Source organism: Impatiens glandulifera, chromosome 2 (assembly GCF_907164915.1).
Source record: "Impatiens glandulifera chromosome 2, dImpGla2.1, whole genome shotgun sequence".
NCBI classification, from domain to species: Eukaryota; Viridiplantae; Streptophyta; class Magnoliopsida; order Ericales; family Balsaminaceae; genus Impatiens; species Impatiens glandulifera.
Window position 1 is genome coordinate 49,135,563 of NC_061863.1, and position 20,591 is coordinate 49,156,153.

The 20,591-nt window shown below is 37.8% G+C and overlaps 1 protein-coding gene across 1 annotated transcript; it reads right to left on the reverse strand.

Moving 5' to 3' along the window:
* Nucleotides 1–577: 577 nt before the first annotated feature.
* On the reverse strand, nucleotides 578–3,059 carry LOC124928165 (transcription factor HBI1-like). Its single transcript, XM_047468693.1, has 7 exons — nucleotides 2,508–3,059; nucleotides 2,161–2,436; nucleotides 1,919–2,053; nucleotides 1,756–1,827; nucleotides 1,452–1,655; nucleotides 1,257–1,374; nucleotides 578–744 (listed from the first exon to the last, which is right to left on the reverse strand). The coding sequence occupies exons 1-7, from the start codon at nucleotides 2,991–2,993 to the stop codon at nucleotides 701–703; spliced, it is 1,335 nt and encodes a 444-aa protein (XP_047324649.1). The 5' UTR covers nucleotides 2,994–3,059; the 3' UTR covers nucleotides 578–700.
* Between the last annotated feature and the right edge of the window lie 17,532 nt (nucleotides 3,060–20,591).

The window sequence follows — 20,591 nt, forward strand, 5'->3', positions numbered from 1 at the left end:
GGTAAGGTGCCTTAACCTTAATCCAGTTAAGATGCAATAATATTTGCATCTTTCTAATGTTTTGTTTAGTTTGTCATATGGGTATTGAATATGAACGTACTTATTTTTTGTAGTTGAAAAACATACAAGTATATAAGAAATTAAACATAGCCAATTGAGATTGTCTAGTTATCAGTGTCTAAATAAGCATGTCTCTTTCTGTCCCCAATAAAGCACTTCAAGGTCCACTAGTCGACTGCGTATGTTTACGGTCCTTCACTCAAGTCTACTCATCAATACAGCCCCTCTTGTTATTTTTCCCTTTAAATAATGCAACATTGATTGATATCTCTATTTCTTGTACTTGAAATTCTCTGATTTTTCATCTTTTTTTTTTCTTTCTGGTTTCCAGTTGACTGATATACAGTGGTATCTCATTAAGAGCAGGAACAGGAAACTTTGATGATTATGAAATTTTCCATTGCCTTTAGATATGTGAACTCATGTCGTCCCTCATTTGTTGGTAATGTTACTGTACCACTATGCTCAAAAGATAGAATGCTTGAAGATAGTAGTGTAGAAGTGAGTGGGCAGTATCTCATTCTAATACTTCTTTCTCTAGATAATAGTGTAAATACAACTATACATTTTTATGTACTCGCTCAACAAGAACAAAAGATTAATGCTAGAAGGTGCTTTAAAAATAGTTCTGGTCCATTGATTAATTGTCACATCTCTCTATCTTCATACTTGCTTCACTGAGACCTGCAAATGAGAGTAGCGTATATCTTTTAGATCTCAAATACATGTCCCATTTATAAAGCCTTGTTTGATCTTGAGTTATTTAAATAACCGGGTTATTTGGGGTTCTATTACCAAATTGCCCTTTCCAAATATAGTTTTTTTTTTTATTTATAAAAAGTTAGAGGTTATTTTGATTGATGAAATGATTGTGATGATTTGATATTAATCTCAAATATTAGGTTATTTATGTGATTTTTTCCCCAGTTTGTAGTATAGAGTTAGTTGAGTAAGACGTAGCTGATATGTTTTGCCCATTGAGGTCCCAAGACAGTACACGAGTCCTTTAGTCACTTTTTTTTTTTCTATTTGAGTTCATGGTGGAAAAGGTGATTTTTCGGTGGACGATGAATATTAAGATATTACCATTCTTGATATGCATTAACGAATGATACTATTATAATATATCCAGTTCACAAAAAATATTATAGTTATTTTGTCTCCTCTGTTATGAGAAACAGGGAGATAAGGTTTACCTGTGAATTGTTGGCATGGAAACATTGGTGTGGTTGTCGTTCTTCCCTGTAGAAACTCCATGGCATAAATGTTGTGTAAACTAGCATCCCATTCGGATAACTGGAGAGGGATGGTGTTCTGTAAATAGAATACAAGATTTAGCATTCCATGAGTAAGAAAGACTTAACAACTCTATAGAAGGGGATGATATTTACATTGAAAAATGATGAATCAAGAATTGTTTCTTGAACTGATACAGGAGGAGTGTTTATCGTTCTTCTCAATCCAATATCAAGTGGGTTAAGTATTCCCATGTCCATACAACTGCTAGTTGAGACCATTTGTGTAGGATTGGATTGGACATAATTGTGATTAGCAATTTCTGGAGTCATTTCGAATGCTGGGTAGCTTGAAAATACCTGTGATGGTGGTGGTAGGAGGATTTGAAATTTAACATTGGATTAGGAAAACAAAAAGGACAAAAACATAGTGGGTACTGTATTGTTGTTTATTTTTTACCTCTTTTGGAAAGAAGCTGTCGATGTTGAAATCCAGGCTAGGATTCACAGAAGCTAGTTTCATTGATAAAAACTGTTGGTTTTTTTAAAAGGCAAAAAATAAAGGATTAGCTTCATTTTATTTAAAGAAAGAAAGAAAGATGGAGAGATGATTGGTTTGGTACCTCAACTTGTCGTTGAAGTGATTGTACATAATTTATGATTTCATCGAGCATTCCAGCTTTTCCTGTGATCTTATTGCACCCTGGCACTAAGTCTTGAAGATATCTCATTCTCTCACTGATCTTCTCCCTTCTAACCTGCATACATTTAGACAAAATTAAGGAATAGGAAAGAAACTGATCATGCATGTCTCATCTCCTGAGTGATTCTTATTGTATATATAACATTAACAGAGAATACATACTCTCTCAGCCAGGCTATGGCTGTCTGTGGCCTGACCGCGACGTGCTCGAACATGAATGTAATCTGAGGAGGAGGCCTTGGATTTATCAGCAGCAGCAGCAGCAGCAGCAGATGTTTCTTTGTTATTCTTCTTCTTAAGCTTCTTCTTGTTGCCATTGGTGTCACCAATATCATCACTGTTTTGATCTGTTATTTTGGACTCTCCTTCTGAAGAAGATGTTTTAATCTTCTTCTTATCCTTATCCTTATCTTTACTGCAGTCCTCTTCCACTAACACCTGAGTTTTATATATGTTGGTTAATATATGGCATTTTTGTATATTACATTAATTATATAAACTAGACAGACCTTAAGGACATTGCTAACAGGTCTTCTCTTCCTACCGGCGAGAGTCAACTTCTTGGCATCAATGGTTGTTTCCTCATTGGGCGGCATGGCTAATGGGCAGCTCAACGTGGTAGAGTTGATACCATAATTCATGTCAATCATCCCTGTCCCAGAACCGAACATCCCTAGATCAGGCCAGCTGATGTCCAAATTGGCTGGGTCGGGCTTAATTGGCTGAGTCTTGAAACCGGTAGGAGTGTTTAGTAGGTCCTGAAGTTGCTGGTGGTGGTGGTGAGATGGGGTTGGACTTGTTGAGAAGATGCCAAATTGGTCGTCATTGTAAAGATGATAGTGATCATTATTATTAAGTTGTTGTTGTTGGTGGTGGTGGTCTTTCTGCCATTTGAGTCGAGCTCTCTGTCTGTCTAGGACGCTCATGTCAACAGTGGTGGTGTGAGCTGAGAGATTTGCTGGGCAGTTTATCATCTCCGGCAGTGCTCTATTCATATTATTGTTTTGTAGGAAGAAGATGTAGTGTTTTATTATCGTATGGCTGGAGAATGAGCAGGTCTAAGTGTAGTATATATATATATATATAACAGTAAATGAATGAATGAGAGGGATTGGAAATTTGCAAGTAAGGGGGTAGAGAGTCAAGGAAACTATCCATAACTAAGGGCCATGGGCTGTGGGGTCCCCACTGACATGACCGCCACGTGGGTTTGTCCGTATAACGGAAAACGGGGAAGTTTCAAACCGTCTATGGCTATAAGGGTTTTTTCCCGTTTTATTATGTTTTTTTTTTAATGCTCAAACGCGGCGACCACTAGTCTGTCACATCAGTAATAATAATAATATTATTATTATCATTACTCAAAATCCAATTTATTATGTTTTGTGTTTGAATAGAAGATGATATTAGCTATAATTAATAATATACATGCCTTGAGGAAGATCTGATTAAGTAATAGCTAGCTAGGTAGGTTAGTTAGTAGCTTTGATTTATAACTCCATACATATTAAAAAAAAACATTATTGTGTTTTTCAAGATCGATTCATTTTGTTAATTAGTAAATCTGGGATGATGAATGCATGGGGGTTGAGCAGGGAGACATCAATTTACAACACTATATATTCTTCCTTTGTTAATTAGTAAATATGTCAGAGGTGTTTTTTAGAAAGAAAAAGGAATCTGTCAGAGATTTCCAAAAATAGCAATTCCTTGTCTAGCTAGCTAGTTAAACATATCTTCTTTAAGCTAGCTAGCTTAGCTAATATGTGCACACGTTTCCTGACACTAGTGCTAACAAGCTAGCTAGCTAAGGCTTTGTTTGGATTAATAAATAAATAAAAACATTCCACTTGCAGAAAGTGATTGTATAGCTTTATTTTTTACTTACAGAAAGCTACTCTTTCTTTTCGATACAGAGATTATGGGGATATAAAGATACATAAAAATGGCTTCTTTCCCTTTTGGACGGAGTGCCATTCTCGTGCACAGATACCTATATACAATTCTTCTATTTTTATTTTTTTTGAATTGGTGCATGGCATATATATATATTGTCCAGAGGATTCATATTGAGTTGTACTATTACTATTAATCATGGAAAATTGGGGAGGGGCCTTCACTTTTTTTCCACCATCCCCTTGTGCTTTTATTAATACAAATATGACTGATTAAAACAATAAAGGAAACTGCCCGGTCCGGGCCGGGCCTGATCACTATCTCTATCATATTTTCATCCATCACTTTTTCATTTTTTTTACAAATAAAGTGTTTTTGTTAGTTTAGGGTTTATTGAAATCTTCATGCTTGTATTGAAATATCATGAGGTAAATTAAGTCAGCAAAAGAGGCAAGTTTACAACAAAATACAAAAATATGGTGAGATCTGTTTGGGGTCTTTGATAAAATATTGGGCTTTCCACACACCCAAGACTCATTTGATATTTTATTTTATTTTTATTAATTAATGTTATGATTTAATGAATTGATATGATCTTTTGTATGAGTAAGAATAAATATTGGTGTTTTGTAAATAGTTTTTGTGTCATTCCATGAGTGAATTATTAATCTAATAATAAAATGAATTTTTAAATTTGTATTCCACTTTCTCTACAAAATTTTCCTAAAAACATTAATTTGTTGAATTTAAATAATTGATTTTTTTTATTTATAAAAAATTAGTATATATATAATAAACACACATATATATATATATATATATATTAATTAATGTTGAAAAGAAGCATTATGAGTTAGATACATTGAACCAATGGGTTCCCTTGTCTTTGTCTTTAAGCACAAAATCTTGTGTCAGGTACTCTCCTTCTATGGTCTTCTTCCTCTTGCAATAACTATTCCCGTTAATATAGTTATTATTAACATATATATATAGTATATATATCATATTACATATAGAGAGAGATAAAGATTGACATTCAAGGCCAGGCCAGCTAGTTGATATATTGGCTGTCACGTGATGTGGGTTTAAATGATTCACGGTTAATTTGTAAATCAATAAATAAAACCTAGGATCGATTTGGAGATCCATTTTTAGTTAATTTGATATCATGAGTTGGCATGGAAATTAATTTTGTCATTAATTTCTCATGTATAATATTACCTGCATTGCATGCAATATGCATATATGCTAGCTAGCTCTACTAAATGAAATTATTATTAATTAATTAATGAATGAAACCTTTGGTGAAAATTAAGCTCTTGTTTTCAAATAATATATTAAGTAGAAAAAGGAAGAATAGATTAAATAAATGGGGTTGGAGGACATGGATGAATGAATTAAAGTATATATATATATATTATAAAAAAAAGGTTGAGTTTAGGGTCGGGCAGATAGACATGATAAGATCTGAAGACTGAAGATGGATATGATCATACAATTTAAATAAATAAAAAAATGTGTTATGATAAGAGCCAATTTGTTCTTGATTGATTTGACCATCTTGTTGTTGGTGCTGGTTGAGATGTGTTATAATAATAATAATAATAGATGAGAATTAGTGATCATATGGGTATGTCCCATTTCATCAAGCCAGGAAGGCCACCACTTCATTCAACCAAAACCCTAAACCCAACAACAGCTCATTCTTAGCTTTTCTGTGTTATGTTCCCCTCTCCCAACCCCATCATATATATATATATATATATATGTAATGTTACCTACCCTTCATTAGAAGGGACCCCCACATGCCTGCCCCCCTTTTTCATCTTTTCTATTTTCACCTTTATTATTACTTCTGTCTTTGTGCTTATCCACAAACACAGGTTTCTATACACACTTGACCTTGTTTGCTATTCTTCATAAGTTATACATGTGCATGTATCTAATTCTTTGGAGATGATCAGAAGATCTTATTTTTCTGAAAATTAATGTAACTAAATTATTTCAATGTCAAACACTCATAAGTGTAGGAAATTAACATTACAAATAATACCAATTTGATTTTTTTTTGGGTTTGATTGAGTTTTCTAATTAAAATAAAAAATGAAATGGCATCTCCTCCAGTTGTCCAGAAAAGTATGAAACACAAAATTGACAAGTATGGAGGGAGTAGGGCATGGATAATAAATTATCTTTGTAAGTTGTGTCTGCATATATAATTAATTAAGATCACTGTTGATTATATATAAAAATTATTATCACTTATTTTCCCCTATCTATCATCTAGCTACTAGTCTAGATTAATGCAACTTCAATTATAATATTATTGATTATTTGATCTACTATAACCAATGCAATGTCAATTCCAACTTCATTTAAGTTGACCTAATTAATCATATATATATATTATATATGATCGATGTTCTTATATGTAATGTCATACATACTCTAAATTTACATCTCACATAAATGAAAACATAATGTCACATTCACATTAGACAATAAATGAAATGAAAAATGTATCATAAATTAATTATTAAAAAGAAAAATCTCAATCCAGTCAATATGTAGAATGATGATGCTTTAGGTGGGAAAAGACTTGAGAGGGAAAAAAGGAATTTAAGGGGTAATTGGACAATAATGATATAGAGGAGAAATTGGATGATCCAACTGTAAAGTTATAATTATTAATTAATAACTATATTATTGTAATGGTTGTGAAGATTCCTTCAATTTAGTCAATCTACCATCATATATAAATTATAACTTTTTTTCATTGAAAACTGATCAATCAAAGTGAGATGAATAGTTCATTAATACATAATTTTTTTTATCACATTATATATAGATATGACCGTTCGTTTTCAAATAGCTAGCTAGGCTCAATGAATATTATGAGGGTTAAAAGTTACATCAATAATGGACTAAAAAGTGATATTTCATTCATTATTTACCTACTTTCCACTTCTTGCATCTTCCATATGTTATTCTTTTTTTTTCATTGAAAAAAATAGATAATAATCTTATTAATATTAATATTTAAAAGTTAATAATTTTATTTTAAATAAAAAATAATTTGATAACATAACAACTTAAAAAGTGATCGAGTAGTATTAATTAAAGACGGCAATGAGACGGTTTGGGGGCGGGAATGTATTTACCATCTCTGCCCGTTTTTAGTTTTGGAATTTTTTTAATACAATTTTCGCCGTTCGATTTCGTGGAATCCCAACATGGCACCGTTTATAAAATATTTTTTAAAATTAAATAATTATACAATAAATTATATAAACGAATGTTTTAATATAATATATATTATAATATATTAAAATTTTATATTATTATAAAAAAATAAACTTACCACTCTTATAAAATATAATAAATAAATATATTGATGAATTTATATATTTAATTGTGTTTATAGTGTTAGGGACAAAATCAAGATGAAATTGAAACGGAAAACACAAATACCATCTCTGTCTTATCCCCGTTCAGTTTCGGAGAAAATTGCCCAAACAGGATAATTTGATTCGGTTATCACGGGACAGTTTCAAATTGTATTAATGATTTTCTCTATAATTTACTGTAATAACTTAAATACAAATTTAATTTGTACTAAAAACATATTAATTGGAATGGAGTGGGCGTCAAATTAGTTTTTTTTATAAAATAATTTTTTATTTCAATAAAATTATTAATAATAATAATAAAACAAACACTATTACACTGGTAAAAAAATGACCTTTACCGACAGATATTACCGAAGGTTTTATAAAACTCTCCTAATTGATCCCAAGAGGAACAAATCTTTTGTTATTGAAAATAGATTCCGAGAGGGGTGTAAAACTTTCGGGTTTACTAATTAGTACTACAAAGAACTTTCGGTTTTGACATTCCCAAAAAATCAAAAAAAATCTAAGTGTTGAGAGTTGGTTAATTGCGAAGGTTATTCCAAAAAAACTTTCGGTTTTACCTTTCCTGAAATGTTTAAATACGAAGGTTTCCATTAAACCGTCGGATTTGACTCATCCCAAAAATTGAAAAAATACTCTAAGTTGGAGAATGATTAATTGCGAAGGTTATTTAAAGAACTTTCGGTTTTACCTTTTCCTGAAATTGTTAATTGCGAAGGTTTATCCTATAAACCTTCGGTTTTGACTCATCCCAAAAAAGACAAAAAAAATAAATCCTGTGATTCTTATTACCGAAGGTTTTTCAATAAACCTTCGGTTTTGACTAATCTCAAAACCGAAAGTAATATTAAAACCTTCGGTAAATACCTTTATAAATACAAACCCTAACCCTTCTCTTTTTCATTTGCCTCTCTCCTTTCTCTATCTCCCGCGCCGCTTCTCTTCTTCGTCTTCTCCGTTCCAGGTTAGATTTTTTTTTTTAATTATTAGATTTAGATTTGTTATCATTTAGTTTATATTATCTAAATTTATGGTAGTTTAGATTATTTGTTTGGTAGTTTGATTTAGATTTGTTATTGTTTACATTAGATTTAGGTTAGTTTGTTAAATATATATGATTTTGTTAGATTTGTTAAATAAATGATATATTTTGGTTATTGTGTTTGATTTAAGTTATACTAGATTTAGATTACGGTTATTTTGTTTGATTAATATATATATATATATATATATATATATATGAAATGCATTTAGGATGGGTGAGTCACGACAAAGTATTCGGCGTACATCAGAGAAACTGTCCGGTCATACCAGAATTTGCTAGCAGCATCAAAAACTGCGGCACGTGAGGAAGATGTGAGAAAAATGACGCTGAAATTGGAGCAAATCCGATTGAGGGATGCTGAAAGAGGCCAATTGTTTACTGAAATTAAAGCGGACATGGCTAAAATGACACAAAAATTGGAGAATCTCGAACAGCAAATTGAATTGTTGAAGAGGTCGAATCAACCACCCCTCCTCCCCCCATATATACTAATTTATAGATTATATTATTTTATTAATTATGTGTTATCTTTTCCGTACGAATGATGACATTTTGGTGTGTTTTGCTTTCATAATTATGAATTATTATTATCCTTTGGTTTTAGTTTATTAATGTTGTTTATGAATTCTTTTCCTTTATTTATTAGATTGCCTTTATTTGAGAAAAAAAAATAGGGTAATTGCGAAGGTTTATTGGAAAACCTTTGTTTTTTGACCCAAATTCTAAGTGTTGGGAAGGTTCAAAACGAATGTTTTCAAATAAACCTTCGGTTTTGACTATTGTTTAAAAAAATTGGAAAAAATTTTAAGTGTTGGGAAGGTTCAAAACCGAAGGTTTATTTGAAAACCTCGGTTTTGACCCTTGTTTTAAAAAAGCAGAAAAATTCTAAGTGTTGGGAAGGTTCAAACCGAAGGTTTATTTGAAAACCTTCGGTTTTGACCCTTGTTTAAAAAAAGCAGAAAAAATTCTAAGTGTTGGGAAGATTCAAAACCAAAGGTTTTCAAATAAACCTTCGGTTTTGACCCTTGTTTAAAAAAGAAGAAAAAATTCTAAGTGTTGGGAAGGTTCAAAACCGAAGGTTTATTTGAAAACCTTCGGTTTTTTACCCTTGTTTTAAAAAAATCAGAAAAAATTCTAAGTGTTGGGAATGGTCAAAACCGAAGGTTTATTTGAAAACCTTCGGTTTTGAACCTTGTTTAAAAAAAGAAGAAAAAATTCTAAGTATTGGGAAGGTTCAAAACCGAAGGTTTATTTGAAAACCTTCGTTTTGACCATTATTTAAAAAAAATAGAAAAAATTCTAAGTGTTGGGAAGGGTCAAAACCGAAGGTTTCAAATAAACATTCAGTTTTGACCCTTGTTTAAAAAAAGTAGAAAAAATTCTAAGTGTTGGGAAGGTTCAAAACCGAAGGTTTATTTGAAAACCTCGATTTTGACCATTGTTTAAAAAACAGAAAAATTCTAAGTGTTGGGAAAGGTAAAAAACCGAAGGTTTTCAAATAAACCTTCGGTTTTGACCATTGTTTAAAAAAGTAGAAAAAATTCTAAGTGTTGGGAAGGTTCAAAACCGAAGGTTTATTTGAAAACCTTCGGTTTTGACCCTTGTTAAAAAAATAGAAAAAATTCTAAGTGTTAGAAAGGGTCAAAACTGAAGGTTCAAATAAACATTTGGTTTTGACCCTTCCCAAAACATTTTGTTTAAGGTCAGGACCGAGAGGTTTATTCTAAACTTTCGCAAATACTTATTGTTAGATAAATTCATACCGGTTCGAATAAACCTAACTTAAACAACTTCCCATGCAGGAACAAGAAACCGGACCGGATGAACAAAAGAAAAACCAACTGAAGAAACCGAACCGGTCAAGTTACCATACCGATCAAAAGCATTCTGAACGTGACCGCACAAAGGATCGGCCAAAGCTCAAACCGGAATCATCATACAGCCGATCATCCATAAGGCAATCATAACCGGAAGAAGTCCGTTACTTCACTATCAAAAGACATTCGGCCAAGTCAAGTGGCCAACCTAGGCCAAGTCAAGTGGCCAACCTAGGCCAAGTCAGTGGCCGACCTGTACAAGAAGACACTTGGGTATCTGTTGAGAATGATACCAAAGGAACAGACTGAATACTTCCATATCCATGCAAGTCTGAGGAAAGACTGTAGGCTGCAGAAAACAGTACTACCGGATCCTTCTACTTCGGGATAAGCCAGAAAGGAAATCTTCAAAGTACAGACAACTGTCCAAGCAGACAGTGCCTACATTGCTAAAAGACAAACCCAGCAGGTTTGCCTTACAGACCGGCAGGTCTGAACAGGATACCAGGTCTCAGATTGACCGTCAGGTCTGAGGAGACGACCGGCAGGTCTGAGACACTGAATCACTGCATCTCTGATCAGCCAATCAGATTCAATGCTTCGAAATATGACCGTTGGCATATTTCACCTATAAAAGGAGGCAGTTGCAGAAGAGTAAATGCAGTTACTAAGAGTTACCAAGCGGGACATTAAGTAAGACAAGTGAAGCGTTGAGAGCATTTACTACAAGTGATAACAGTGTGGTATTCTAAGAAAGCCTAAGTGCTAAATTCTAAGTGTGTGTTACAATTTCGGTGTGAATTGTAAGAGTGTTATCGAGCAGGAAATAAGTCTCGATCGGATTGTATTTGTATTCCTTAGTGAATATCCTTCTCGCGGTCTCGAGAGGAAGGGGTGACGTAGGAGTTTTATCTCCGAACATCCATAAAATCTGTTGTGTTATTTACTTTCTGTTGGCTTCATTACATAACCGACTAATTTATCCATACCGCCCCAAACCAACTCCATACTGACCATACCGAATATCCAGATAACCGAAACCGACCCACCATTCCTCAAATCTTCATCATCCGAAACCGATTCCGCCTATCATACACGTGTACCGCTTCAACTTGAAAGCAAACCTCTTCCGCGCTTGAACCTAGTTCAAGGGTTTGTGACAGGTTGTGTAGTATTGAAACCCCGGTGTTAATCTCTAACCGGATTAATCACCACCCTACGAGTGAGTACCGCTAACCGGTCCAACCCCCGGTCCACCAGCGGCGACCTAGATCCTAACAATTGGTATCAGAGCAGTTAGTTTCAATACTCAAGTAAACATGTATCAGGATAGGCCTCCAATGCTAGAAGGTGATGATTTTGCCAACTGGAAGGCACGCATGCATCTACATCTAGTCACCTTGGATGATGAAATGGAATCCATTCTGACCGAAGGACCGATATTCATTGATAAAGATAGAAAAGAATGGACGGCTGAAGATAGGAGAAGGAACAATCTGGACAACCATGCAAGAAACCGGATCTCCAACAGCGTGGACAGAAATACATACTGCAAGATCAGAGATTGCAAAACCGCGAAGGAGACTTGGAACACAGTCATCCAGATCTTTGAGGGAAATGAAAGAACAAAGGAGAACAAAATAATGGTGGCCACACAGAGGTTTGAAAGCATCAAAAATGAAACCAGGGGAAACTATGAAAGAATACAGTGACAGGTTCACTGGTGTATTAGATGAGTTAGCAAATCTGGGCAAGAGTACGACAACAAGAGGTCATTATGAAGGTCTTGAGATCTCTTCCGAGTGCTTGGGACATAAAGACGATGGTCATGAGAGAATCAAAGAGCCTACGTAAGATGAAATTATACGATGTATTCGAAGATCTTAAGGCATATGAGTTCGAAATGAATTCCAGAACTGAAGAGGAAGTCTCGGCCTCAACGTCAACCAGAGCACTAATCACATCTACGGAACCGGCTGCACCTGTTCCTGCCCCTATATCTACATCTGCACCGGTACCGACTCCTGCACCTGCACCGATCAGAACGCCGAACAGTTTACTGAGGACGCCATGGCAATGCTTGCGCAGAAGTTTGGGAGGTTCATGAAAAGGAGCCAACCAACAAACAACTACTATGGTGACAAATCCAATGTAAGATGCTATAACTGTAACTGTATGGGACACTTTAAGTGGGAATGCAGGAAACCAAGGAGAGATACACAGAAACCAGACTACCAAAATAACCGAACAACTATCAACAAATCGGTGAAGGAAGTGAAGTACCGAAAGCACTGATAGCCGATGATGGAGGAAGCCTATGGGCTCACAGTGACAGTGACGATGACCTCACATGTCTCATGGCGAATGAGGAACAGGTATTTGACTCTCCCTGTGAAGAATTTACTAAAGATGAGTTATACAATGCATTGAATGACATGGTAGAAGAATATAAGAACCTATTGACCATGTTACCTAAGCACCTCAATATCAAAACCGATCCCATAGTACCTATCCCAGAAGAACCAGAGGTACCCATCATAACCGAACCGGAGGTCATACAATCTGATAATACTCACACCCTAGAAACCGAATTAGACCCTAAGATCGAACAACCTAGTGAGTCGACTAGAGAACTAACCGAGAAAGAGAATGCCAGATTTCAGTATACGATGGCCGCCTATAGGAGATCTAGCGATATAGTAAAGAACCTGAATAAAGAATACAGGCATCCACGTTGTAAGAATGGCCTAGGATACACAGAGAACAGATCTAAAAACCGAAAATCCATATGGAAAGCAAAGCTTACAAAAGGAAACCTTCCCTTTATAAAATTCCTTAAGAGCACCTGCACAGCTGAAGAAGAGGAGATCGCATATTATAGGGAAGAAAAGACAAAGTATGACTATGTTGGCCCAACCGATTCATGGCTTGACCTTGAGAAAAGGAAAGCAGAAATCCTCAAATATAAGAAAGACTTCCCTGAACCGCGTAGGTCAAACTATAGATCATCAAACCAAAGACCACCATCATTTAGGTCATCTGTAGGGAAACCGAAATACACCAGACCAAGTGTGAGGAGAACAGTTGAAACTTTAGCAAAGAAGACCGTTCGGTTCATCAAGGTTTGGGTACCTAAAGGACTAATCGCATGTGGACCCAAGTAAACGTGGGTACCAAACAGTTGTAAATATGTACATTTTGCAGGATCCAAAGAAACGGCTAGGAAACTCCGAATGGTTCTTGGACAGCGGTTGCTCCAGACACATGACCGGAAATGGCAATCTACTAACCGACATTAGATCAGTAACCGGTGCTCCTATCACCTTCGGTGACAACTCTAAAGGTAAAACCGTGGGCAAGGGTAAGATTGTCCATGGTAACCTAACTATTGACAATGTACTTCTAGTTGAAAACCTACGTTTTAATCTACTTAGCATTAGTCAGATGTGTGATGCTGGATACATGGTAGAATTCCTTAAACATGCATGCTTAGTTAAGAACTCTCAAGGGATAGTACTACTAACCGGAAATAGGATAGGTAACATCTACAAGGTAGACTGGAAAACTAGAGTAGAACACCCTATATGCATGATAGCTAAGACTGATCAAACCTGGCTATGGCACAAAAGACTAAACCATCTAAACATGAAAACATTAAACTACATTCGTGGTAAGAAACTAGTTGAAGTCATCCCGGATATAGTATTTACCCAGGATAAGGTTTGTTCAGCATGCCAAATGGGTAAACAAACTAGGTCATCGTTTAAGAGCAAAGGAAATCTCCAATCTAGCCGAGTCCTAGATCTTCTTCACATGGATTATTTGGACCAATTCAGGTCATAAGCCTAGGAGGTATGCTTTACACCATGGTAGTTATTGATGATTACTTCTAGATATACATGGGTAATATTCTTACCATCTAAACGTGAAACGGTATCAAACCTAATAAACCTCCTTAAGCGTTGCAAAATGAAAAATCAACTCGTATTAATTGCATTCGAAGCGATAGAGGTACCGAATTTACTAATAGCACATTAACTGCATATCTTGATGAATCCGACATTAGACACGAGTTGTCTAGTGCCAGGACTCCTCAACAAAAACGGCCTGGCCGAGAGAAGAAACCGGACTCTCAAGGAAGCCGCACGGTCCATGATAGCCGACTCCGGCATTGCTCAGAAATATTGGGCTGAAGCTATCAACACTGCATGCCATACACAAAACCGGTCCTTGATTAACAGATTCACAACAAAACACCATATGAGGTTTATTTTAAACAGAGTTCCTAAACTTAAATACCTCAGGATTTTCGGTTGTAAATGTTATATTCATAATAATGGTAAAACTCAACTCACTGCTTTTGATGCAAAGACCGACACCGGCATTATGCTAGGATACTCGTCAGTAAGTAAAGCATATAGAGTATATAACAATAGAACTGCGACCATGGAGGAAACAATTCACGTTGTTTTCGATGAATCGGTTGAAAGCAATACTGCTTCATGCTTTGATCTACACAACAGACTGGAAAATAACGATATTCATTCTGATAGCGAAGATGAGACCCCGGTCTTCAGGGGATTTGTCCATGACCTAATGGGTAATATTGATACCCAGCCGGATCAAGCTGTTCCACAACAGGAAGCTGACACTTCGGTCCAACCCGAGGAAGCCGGTCGGTCTGACAATCTCGGTCAGCCTACCGACATGTCTAGCCTTGATCAAATAAACGGTAACTTGGTAGACACCCCTGAGCTGAATCTCAGAAGAAATAGTAACATCCTCCTGAGCAAATTATAGGTGACCCTTCAGAACCTGTTCGAACTAGGAGTCAACTTCTGGAAGGATATTTTAACTCTGCTTTTATATCCCAGATTGAACCGAAAAGAATAGATGAAGCATTGTCAGATCCGGATTGGATCTTGGGAATGCAAGAAGAACTAAACCAGTTCGAGAGTAGTAAAGTCTGGTACTTAGTTCCCAGACCGAAAGATAAATCGGTCATAGGAACAAGATGGGTATTCAGAAACAAAACTCAATGAGGACGGTTTGGTCACGAGGAACAAAGCCAGATTAGTGGCTCAAGGCTACAAACAGGAAGAAGGCATTGACTTTGAAGAGTCATTTGCTCCTGTAGCCAGGATTGAAGCCATTAGGATTTTTCTTGCATTTGCTGCTTTCAAAAATTTCAAAGTCTTTCAAATGGATGTTAAAAGTGCATTTCTGAACGGTGATATACGTGAAGAAGTGTACGTTGAACAGCCACCCGGTTTCAAAAATGCTGCATTTCCAAAACCATGTATACCGGCTGAACAAAGCTTTATACGGTCTAAAGCAAGCACCAAGAGCCTGGTATGATACGCTAACCGCATTTCTATTAGAGCATGACTTCACCATCGGTTCAGTGGATAAAACCTTGTTTAAATTTGAAAAGAAGGAACATATCCTACTTGTTCAAATTTATGTAGATGATATTATTTTCGGTTCCACCGATCCAAAGCTCTGTGACAAGTTCTCAAAAATGATGACTGACAAATTTGAAATGAGTATGATGGGAGAATTAAGTTTCTTCCTAGGTCTTCAGGTTAAACAACTCAAGGAAGGAACATTCATCAGTCAACCTAAATATACCAAGGAGCTTCTGAAGAAATTCGGTATGGACACATGCTCATCGGCTGCCACTCCAATGAGTTCATCCATTAAACTGGACAGAGATGATTGAAGGCCATCAGTAGATCAGATTGCATACCGGGGCATGATTGGCTCCCTATTGTACCTGACAGCGAGTAGACCGGACATCTTGTTTGCAGTTGGTGTGTGTGGGAGATTCCAAGCAAATCCAAAGCAATCCCATTACACAGCCGCAAAGAGGATACTGAAGTATCTAAAGGCACACCTGATGTCGGCCTGTGGTACCAAAGGACTCATCATTCAATCTAACGAGCTACTCAGACGCAGACTATGCAGGCTGCAAGATTGACAGAAAAAGCACTAGCGGAACATGTCAGTTCCTTGGTGACCGACTGGTATCATGGCATAGAAAGAAACAGACATCGGTGGCTACATCAACCGCAGAGGCTGAATACTTGGCGGCCGGAAGCTGCTGCTCTCAACTTCTCTGGATCAAAAGCAGCTGAAGGACTTCGTATCATTGCCGAAGAGTCCCCAATCTTCTGTGACAACACAAGTGCCATTGCGATTACCATACAACCCGGTTTCTCCATTCCAGAACCAAGCACATCGCCATAAGGCATCATTTCATTCGAGAGCATGTCACGCTGAAGCATATCCGGGGCTGAATACGTACCGATCGACCAACAAGTAGCCGATATCTTCACAAAGCCTCTACAGGAACTAAGTTCTCTCAATTTAGACTTACTCTCGGTTTAACCGACATCAGTCAGATCCTTCTACAGGATACTTAAAAGGAAATCTGGCTTCGACAGATAAAACAGGTAGTTCTTCTTAAGTTGTTGACTTTTGAATCTCAGATACCTATGGAAGAACCGCCCAGCTCAATCAGAAAGAGTAAACCGACCGGCTACTTGGTGGAAACACCAACTAACCGCATCGGGATGTACAACTGATGACTGACCGGTTCGGAAGCAGGTCATCCTAGATTATTTGAATTTCACAGATGTGGAACAACTACAATGTTGTAGATATCTGTTCTAAAATGTTGCCTTTTTAAAGAAAACTGGTCGCGCTAAAAAGACGTGAAGATCTTTTGATATCTTTCATGGTTCAGGCCTATGACCGACACCTAGTACTGCAAACATACCCATTTTGGTGAAAAACCTTTTATCCTGCAGTTAATACATGTCATTCCATTATAGTGCCTGACAATAGGTAGCCCCTAAACTAGTATTTAAGAGAGGGAAACACTCACCACAAAACTCACAAGTCACAAGAATATCCTCTCACTAAGGCAAACTAACCATGTCTCAATTCCCAACATCCTCCAAGTAGATTTTGAATCCTGTACCGGTACCGAACACTATGAGGTGTATCGATGATTAAGAAATTAGAAGACACTGGTCTCCAGTATTTTCTGGATGATAAGCAAATCATCTACCCTGCATCCGTCATGGAATTCTACTACAATGCCAGGGTATTCGGGGCACACCCCATTTTGAGACCCACATCCAATCCAAGGTTGGGGGTGTAATTTTCGATTTCACCGAGCAGGACTTTGCTCGGTGTTTCAGTCTGCCTAAGCAAGGGATCACAGATCTCAATCCTCCTGTAGACATTAAGGCTGAGGTATCCCTAGCCTTTGCTCGGTCGGAGAGCCTGTCAATGATCATGGATCTAAATCTCTCTTGAGGGCTGAGTACCAGCTCCTCAATGATGTGTTAGGAAGGGGCATCTTTGGAAGAGATGTCACCAATACCTATTGCGTGGCAAGTTTCAATATGATGGCCGCCATCATTATTGGCACACCGGTAAACTGGTCCCGGGTGCTGTTCGACACCTTAGTTTGGATGATTAACGTCCAGTCAGTCGGTCTCATTCCCCAAATGAGCACCCTTCTGGTGGAGCTCGGCAGTTCCAACTTGTCCTGGCGAAGGCCTGAACCAGGCTCAGGTGCTAACTAGGGAAATGACCGACTCTTTCTACAGTCGGTTTGAAAGAGAATGGAGGAGGAGGAACTTCAACCCCCCTCGCTAAGTCACTTCGTCTGGCATCCGGTCGTTTTGCTGCATGTACCGGATGTATCATTAACCTATTCAACTTTGACCATATCGGCCTCATCCATGTCCATTTCGGTTTATTTGTACTTTTCTTAACTTCATCATTTCTGTATGTCAGTTTCAGCATTGTCTCTACAATTTTCGGTCTCATCTAATTAATATCGCTTAAATGCATTTAATGTGATAATCCCGATTAATGCAATTAACAAGATAACTCCAACCACCCGCACATTTAATTTCCAACTAATCTGGTTGCTTTCCAACGAACACTTACCTCGGGCTTTGCAAACCGCCGCTTCCCCATGCACCTTGAAAAGGAAAAGATTCTCTTCCTTAATAAAACAAAACTGACCATCAATGCACAGATTTTCCCTCCAAAACCGATCCTATATAAGGAGCATCCTCTTCTTGTTTCATCACATCCAAAAGTACAAAATCACTTTCCCTCTTGAATCCCGTTTCTCTCTCTCAATACCGAAATCATGCCGAGCAGAACTCTGGGAAATTTTCTATGCATCGATTTCGACTCGTGCACGGACATAAGGGATTGTTAATTCTAAGACAAGAATCATGTATGACTCCCTTGTATCATACCGGTCTCAACCGTTCTTGAAGAGGCCGGTCCCATCCTTCTAGATGATGTCAAGGCCTTCTTTCGAAGCGCCTGCATCAGGGGAAGTACATCGTCTCGACTGTCCGAGACCACACATTCTGGATCGACGAGGATGAATTTTCTTCACTCTTCGATCTACCCGCTGAAGGTTCTCTGACTTCCCGGCTGTTCAGGATCCTGCGGGAACTGAAACCGCACTTTACCTGTCGGCCACTCCTCTTCCAGTGGAATAGTTTGGGCCAAAATCCCAACTGCTAGTCACGGTCAGCTCTTGCTCGAAATTGTGACCAGGTCAATACTGTGTCAATCACCCAATCAAAGGTATTCCAAGAATACCTACATATCATGACCAACATTCCTTCGCGAATCGCCATTAACTGGTCATCGGTCATCTGGGAAAATTTGAAGGATAGGTGCTGACCAGAAGGGTCTCGGGTATGCACCGCATATCAGCAAGCTGATTCTTGGGTATCGACCGGAGTTCGGACCAGGCACCCGGCTTCCTCTTCAAACATCCTCAACAGTGGTTCGCAAGAGAACGACTCTGGAGAATGCCGTTGAATAGGCTATATTTTTCGTTGTTTCTATATGCCTATTCCCTGTACCGAATCTTATAATCGGTTTTCTCCTTCTGATATTCCCTGAATTTCATTATCATTTCAGTTTAAATGACCGAGTCTTCTTAAATTCCTTGAACACTTATCTAAGTAACCGGTTTCTATCTATAACCGCTTACTTGTCCGGTATTATAAATCTGCTTAAACTGTTAAACACCGATCCATCAAAATATCTGATAGGGCTACTTAGAACGATCTACCATTCGGTTTTCAAAGAAATAGATTGTGTCATCCATGACATAGACGGGATTTTTGGAGGGAAATCTCCCGCCCAAAGATGCCGCACCCCGTTTCGTACGTAACCGCCCATAGTTTTGCGTCCTTTCGTTTGGATGGAAAACTCCCGCCCATTCATGATGGGACGGTTTGGCTTCCAACCGTGCCTATAAAAGGGGCCTTCGTCATATTTTCATTTTCACACAAATTCACTTTCTCTCTCTAAGCTACTAAACTCTCTGAAGCCGAATTCTCTCATTCTCAAACTCTTCAAACATGGGTCGTGATTCGGTATTGTTCAAACTATACTCTCAAGTGGACTTTGAAGAGATTCGGCGAATGGAACAACCGAGGCGAAAGAAGTAATTGACCGACTGATTAAAACCGGTCTGGGATATTTAGCGGGCCCTCACGTAATCTACAAGGACGCGGTCGAAGAGTTTTTCAGAAGCCGCAACTAATCCTACGATAGAATCCTCGCAACGGTTTTGCGGTTCCCAAGTTGAGATCACCGAAGCAGTGGTGACCGAAAGTTTGCGTCTCCAACTACCGCATGGACGCAATGGCAGAGATGGCGATGATACTTTCAAAACCGCTTGCCGATCTTATCAGCAACCAAAAAGCCGGTTACCACATCCGGAAAGAAACAGATGCTGAAACCGGAGCTTATCCCGGCATGTGACGTATTTGCCAGGGCGATACTGGCGAGGGGAGGGAATTTCAGCAATCTGACAAGAGACAAAATCAAAATGATTTTTCGTCTGATGGAAGGAACAGAGGTGAACTGGGACAAGATCGGTATTCAGCAACCTCATGGACATGGTAAGATCAGATTCAGCAGGTCATGGGGGTATGCCGTACAACTCGGAAGATCTTCTTACACTGAACATCAAAGTCGGTCCCGGTGTGGGATAATAAAACGTTATCATTCGTTCGAGGCAATTTCTTCCAAGAAAGCAGTCGGCCTCCAGTTCCTCAGGTGGCCGAAAGAAGAAAGCCGCAAAGAAAGATACCCCGGCAAAGGCAAACACCGGATGGAAGAGAAAAGAAAAGGTTAATTTTCGAAGACCCACCTCAACAAACAGGATGAGGAGTGGGTCGATGAGGAAGCCGACAAGAGGGACCGAGGATGGAACGGACCATGACGACGATCTTTCGGCTCGGAGGTCCGAATAATACCGAACATAGCATCAATCCTGAGACCACCGAGGGTGAGGACGGGGTTGACACAGGTGCCAATGATGAAGGCCTCAGCAGGGAAGAAGCGATGAGGCCGAGGCCG

Coding starts and splice junctions, on each gene's coding strand:
- LOC124928165 (XM_047468693.1), bottom strand. CDS start 2,993: ATGAATAGAGCACTGCCGGAGATGATAAACTGCCCAGCAAATCTCTCA. Junction 2,437..2,507: donor CTGTTAGCAATGTCCTTAAG/GTCTGTCTAGTT, acceptor TATAAAACTCAG/GTGTTAGTGGAAGAGGACTG. Junction 1,656..1,755: donor ACAGCTTCTTTCCAAAAGAG/GTAAAAAATAAA, acceptor CCACCATCACAG/GTATTTTCAAGCTACCCAGC.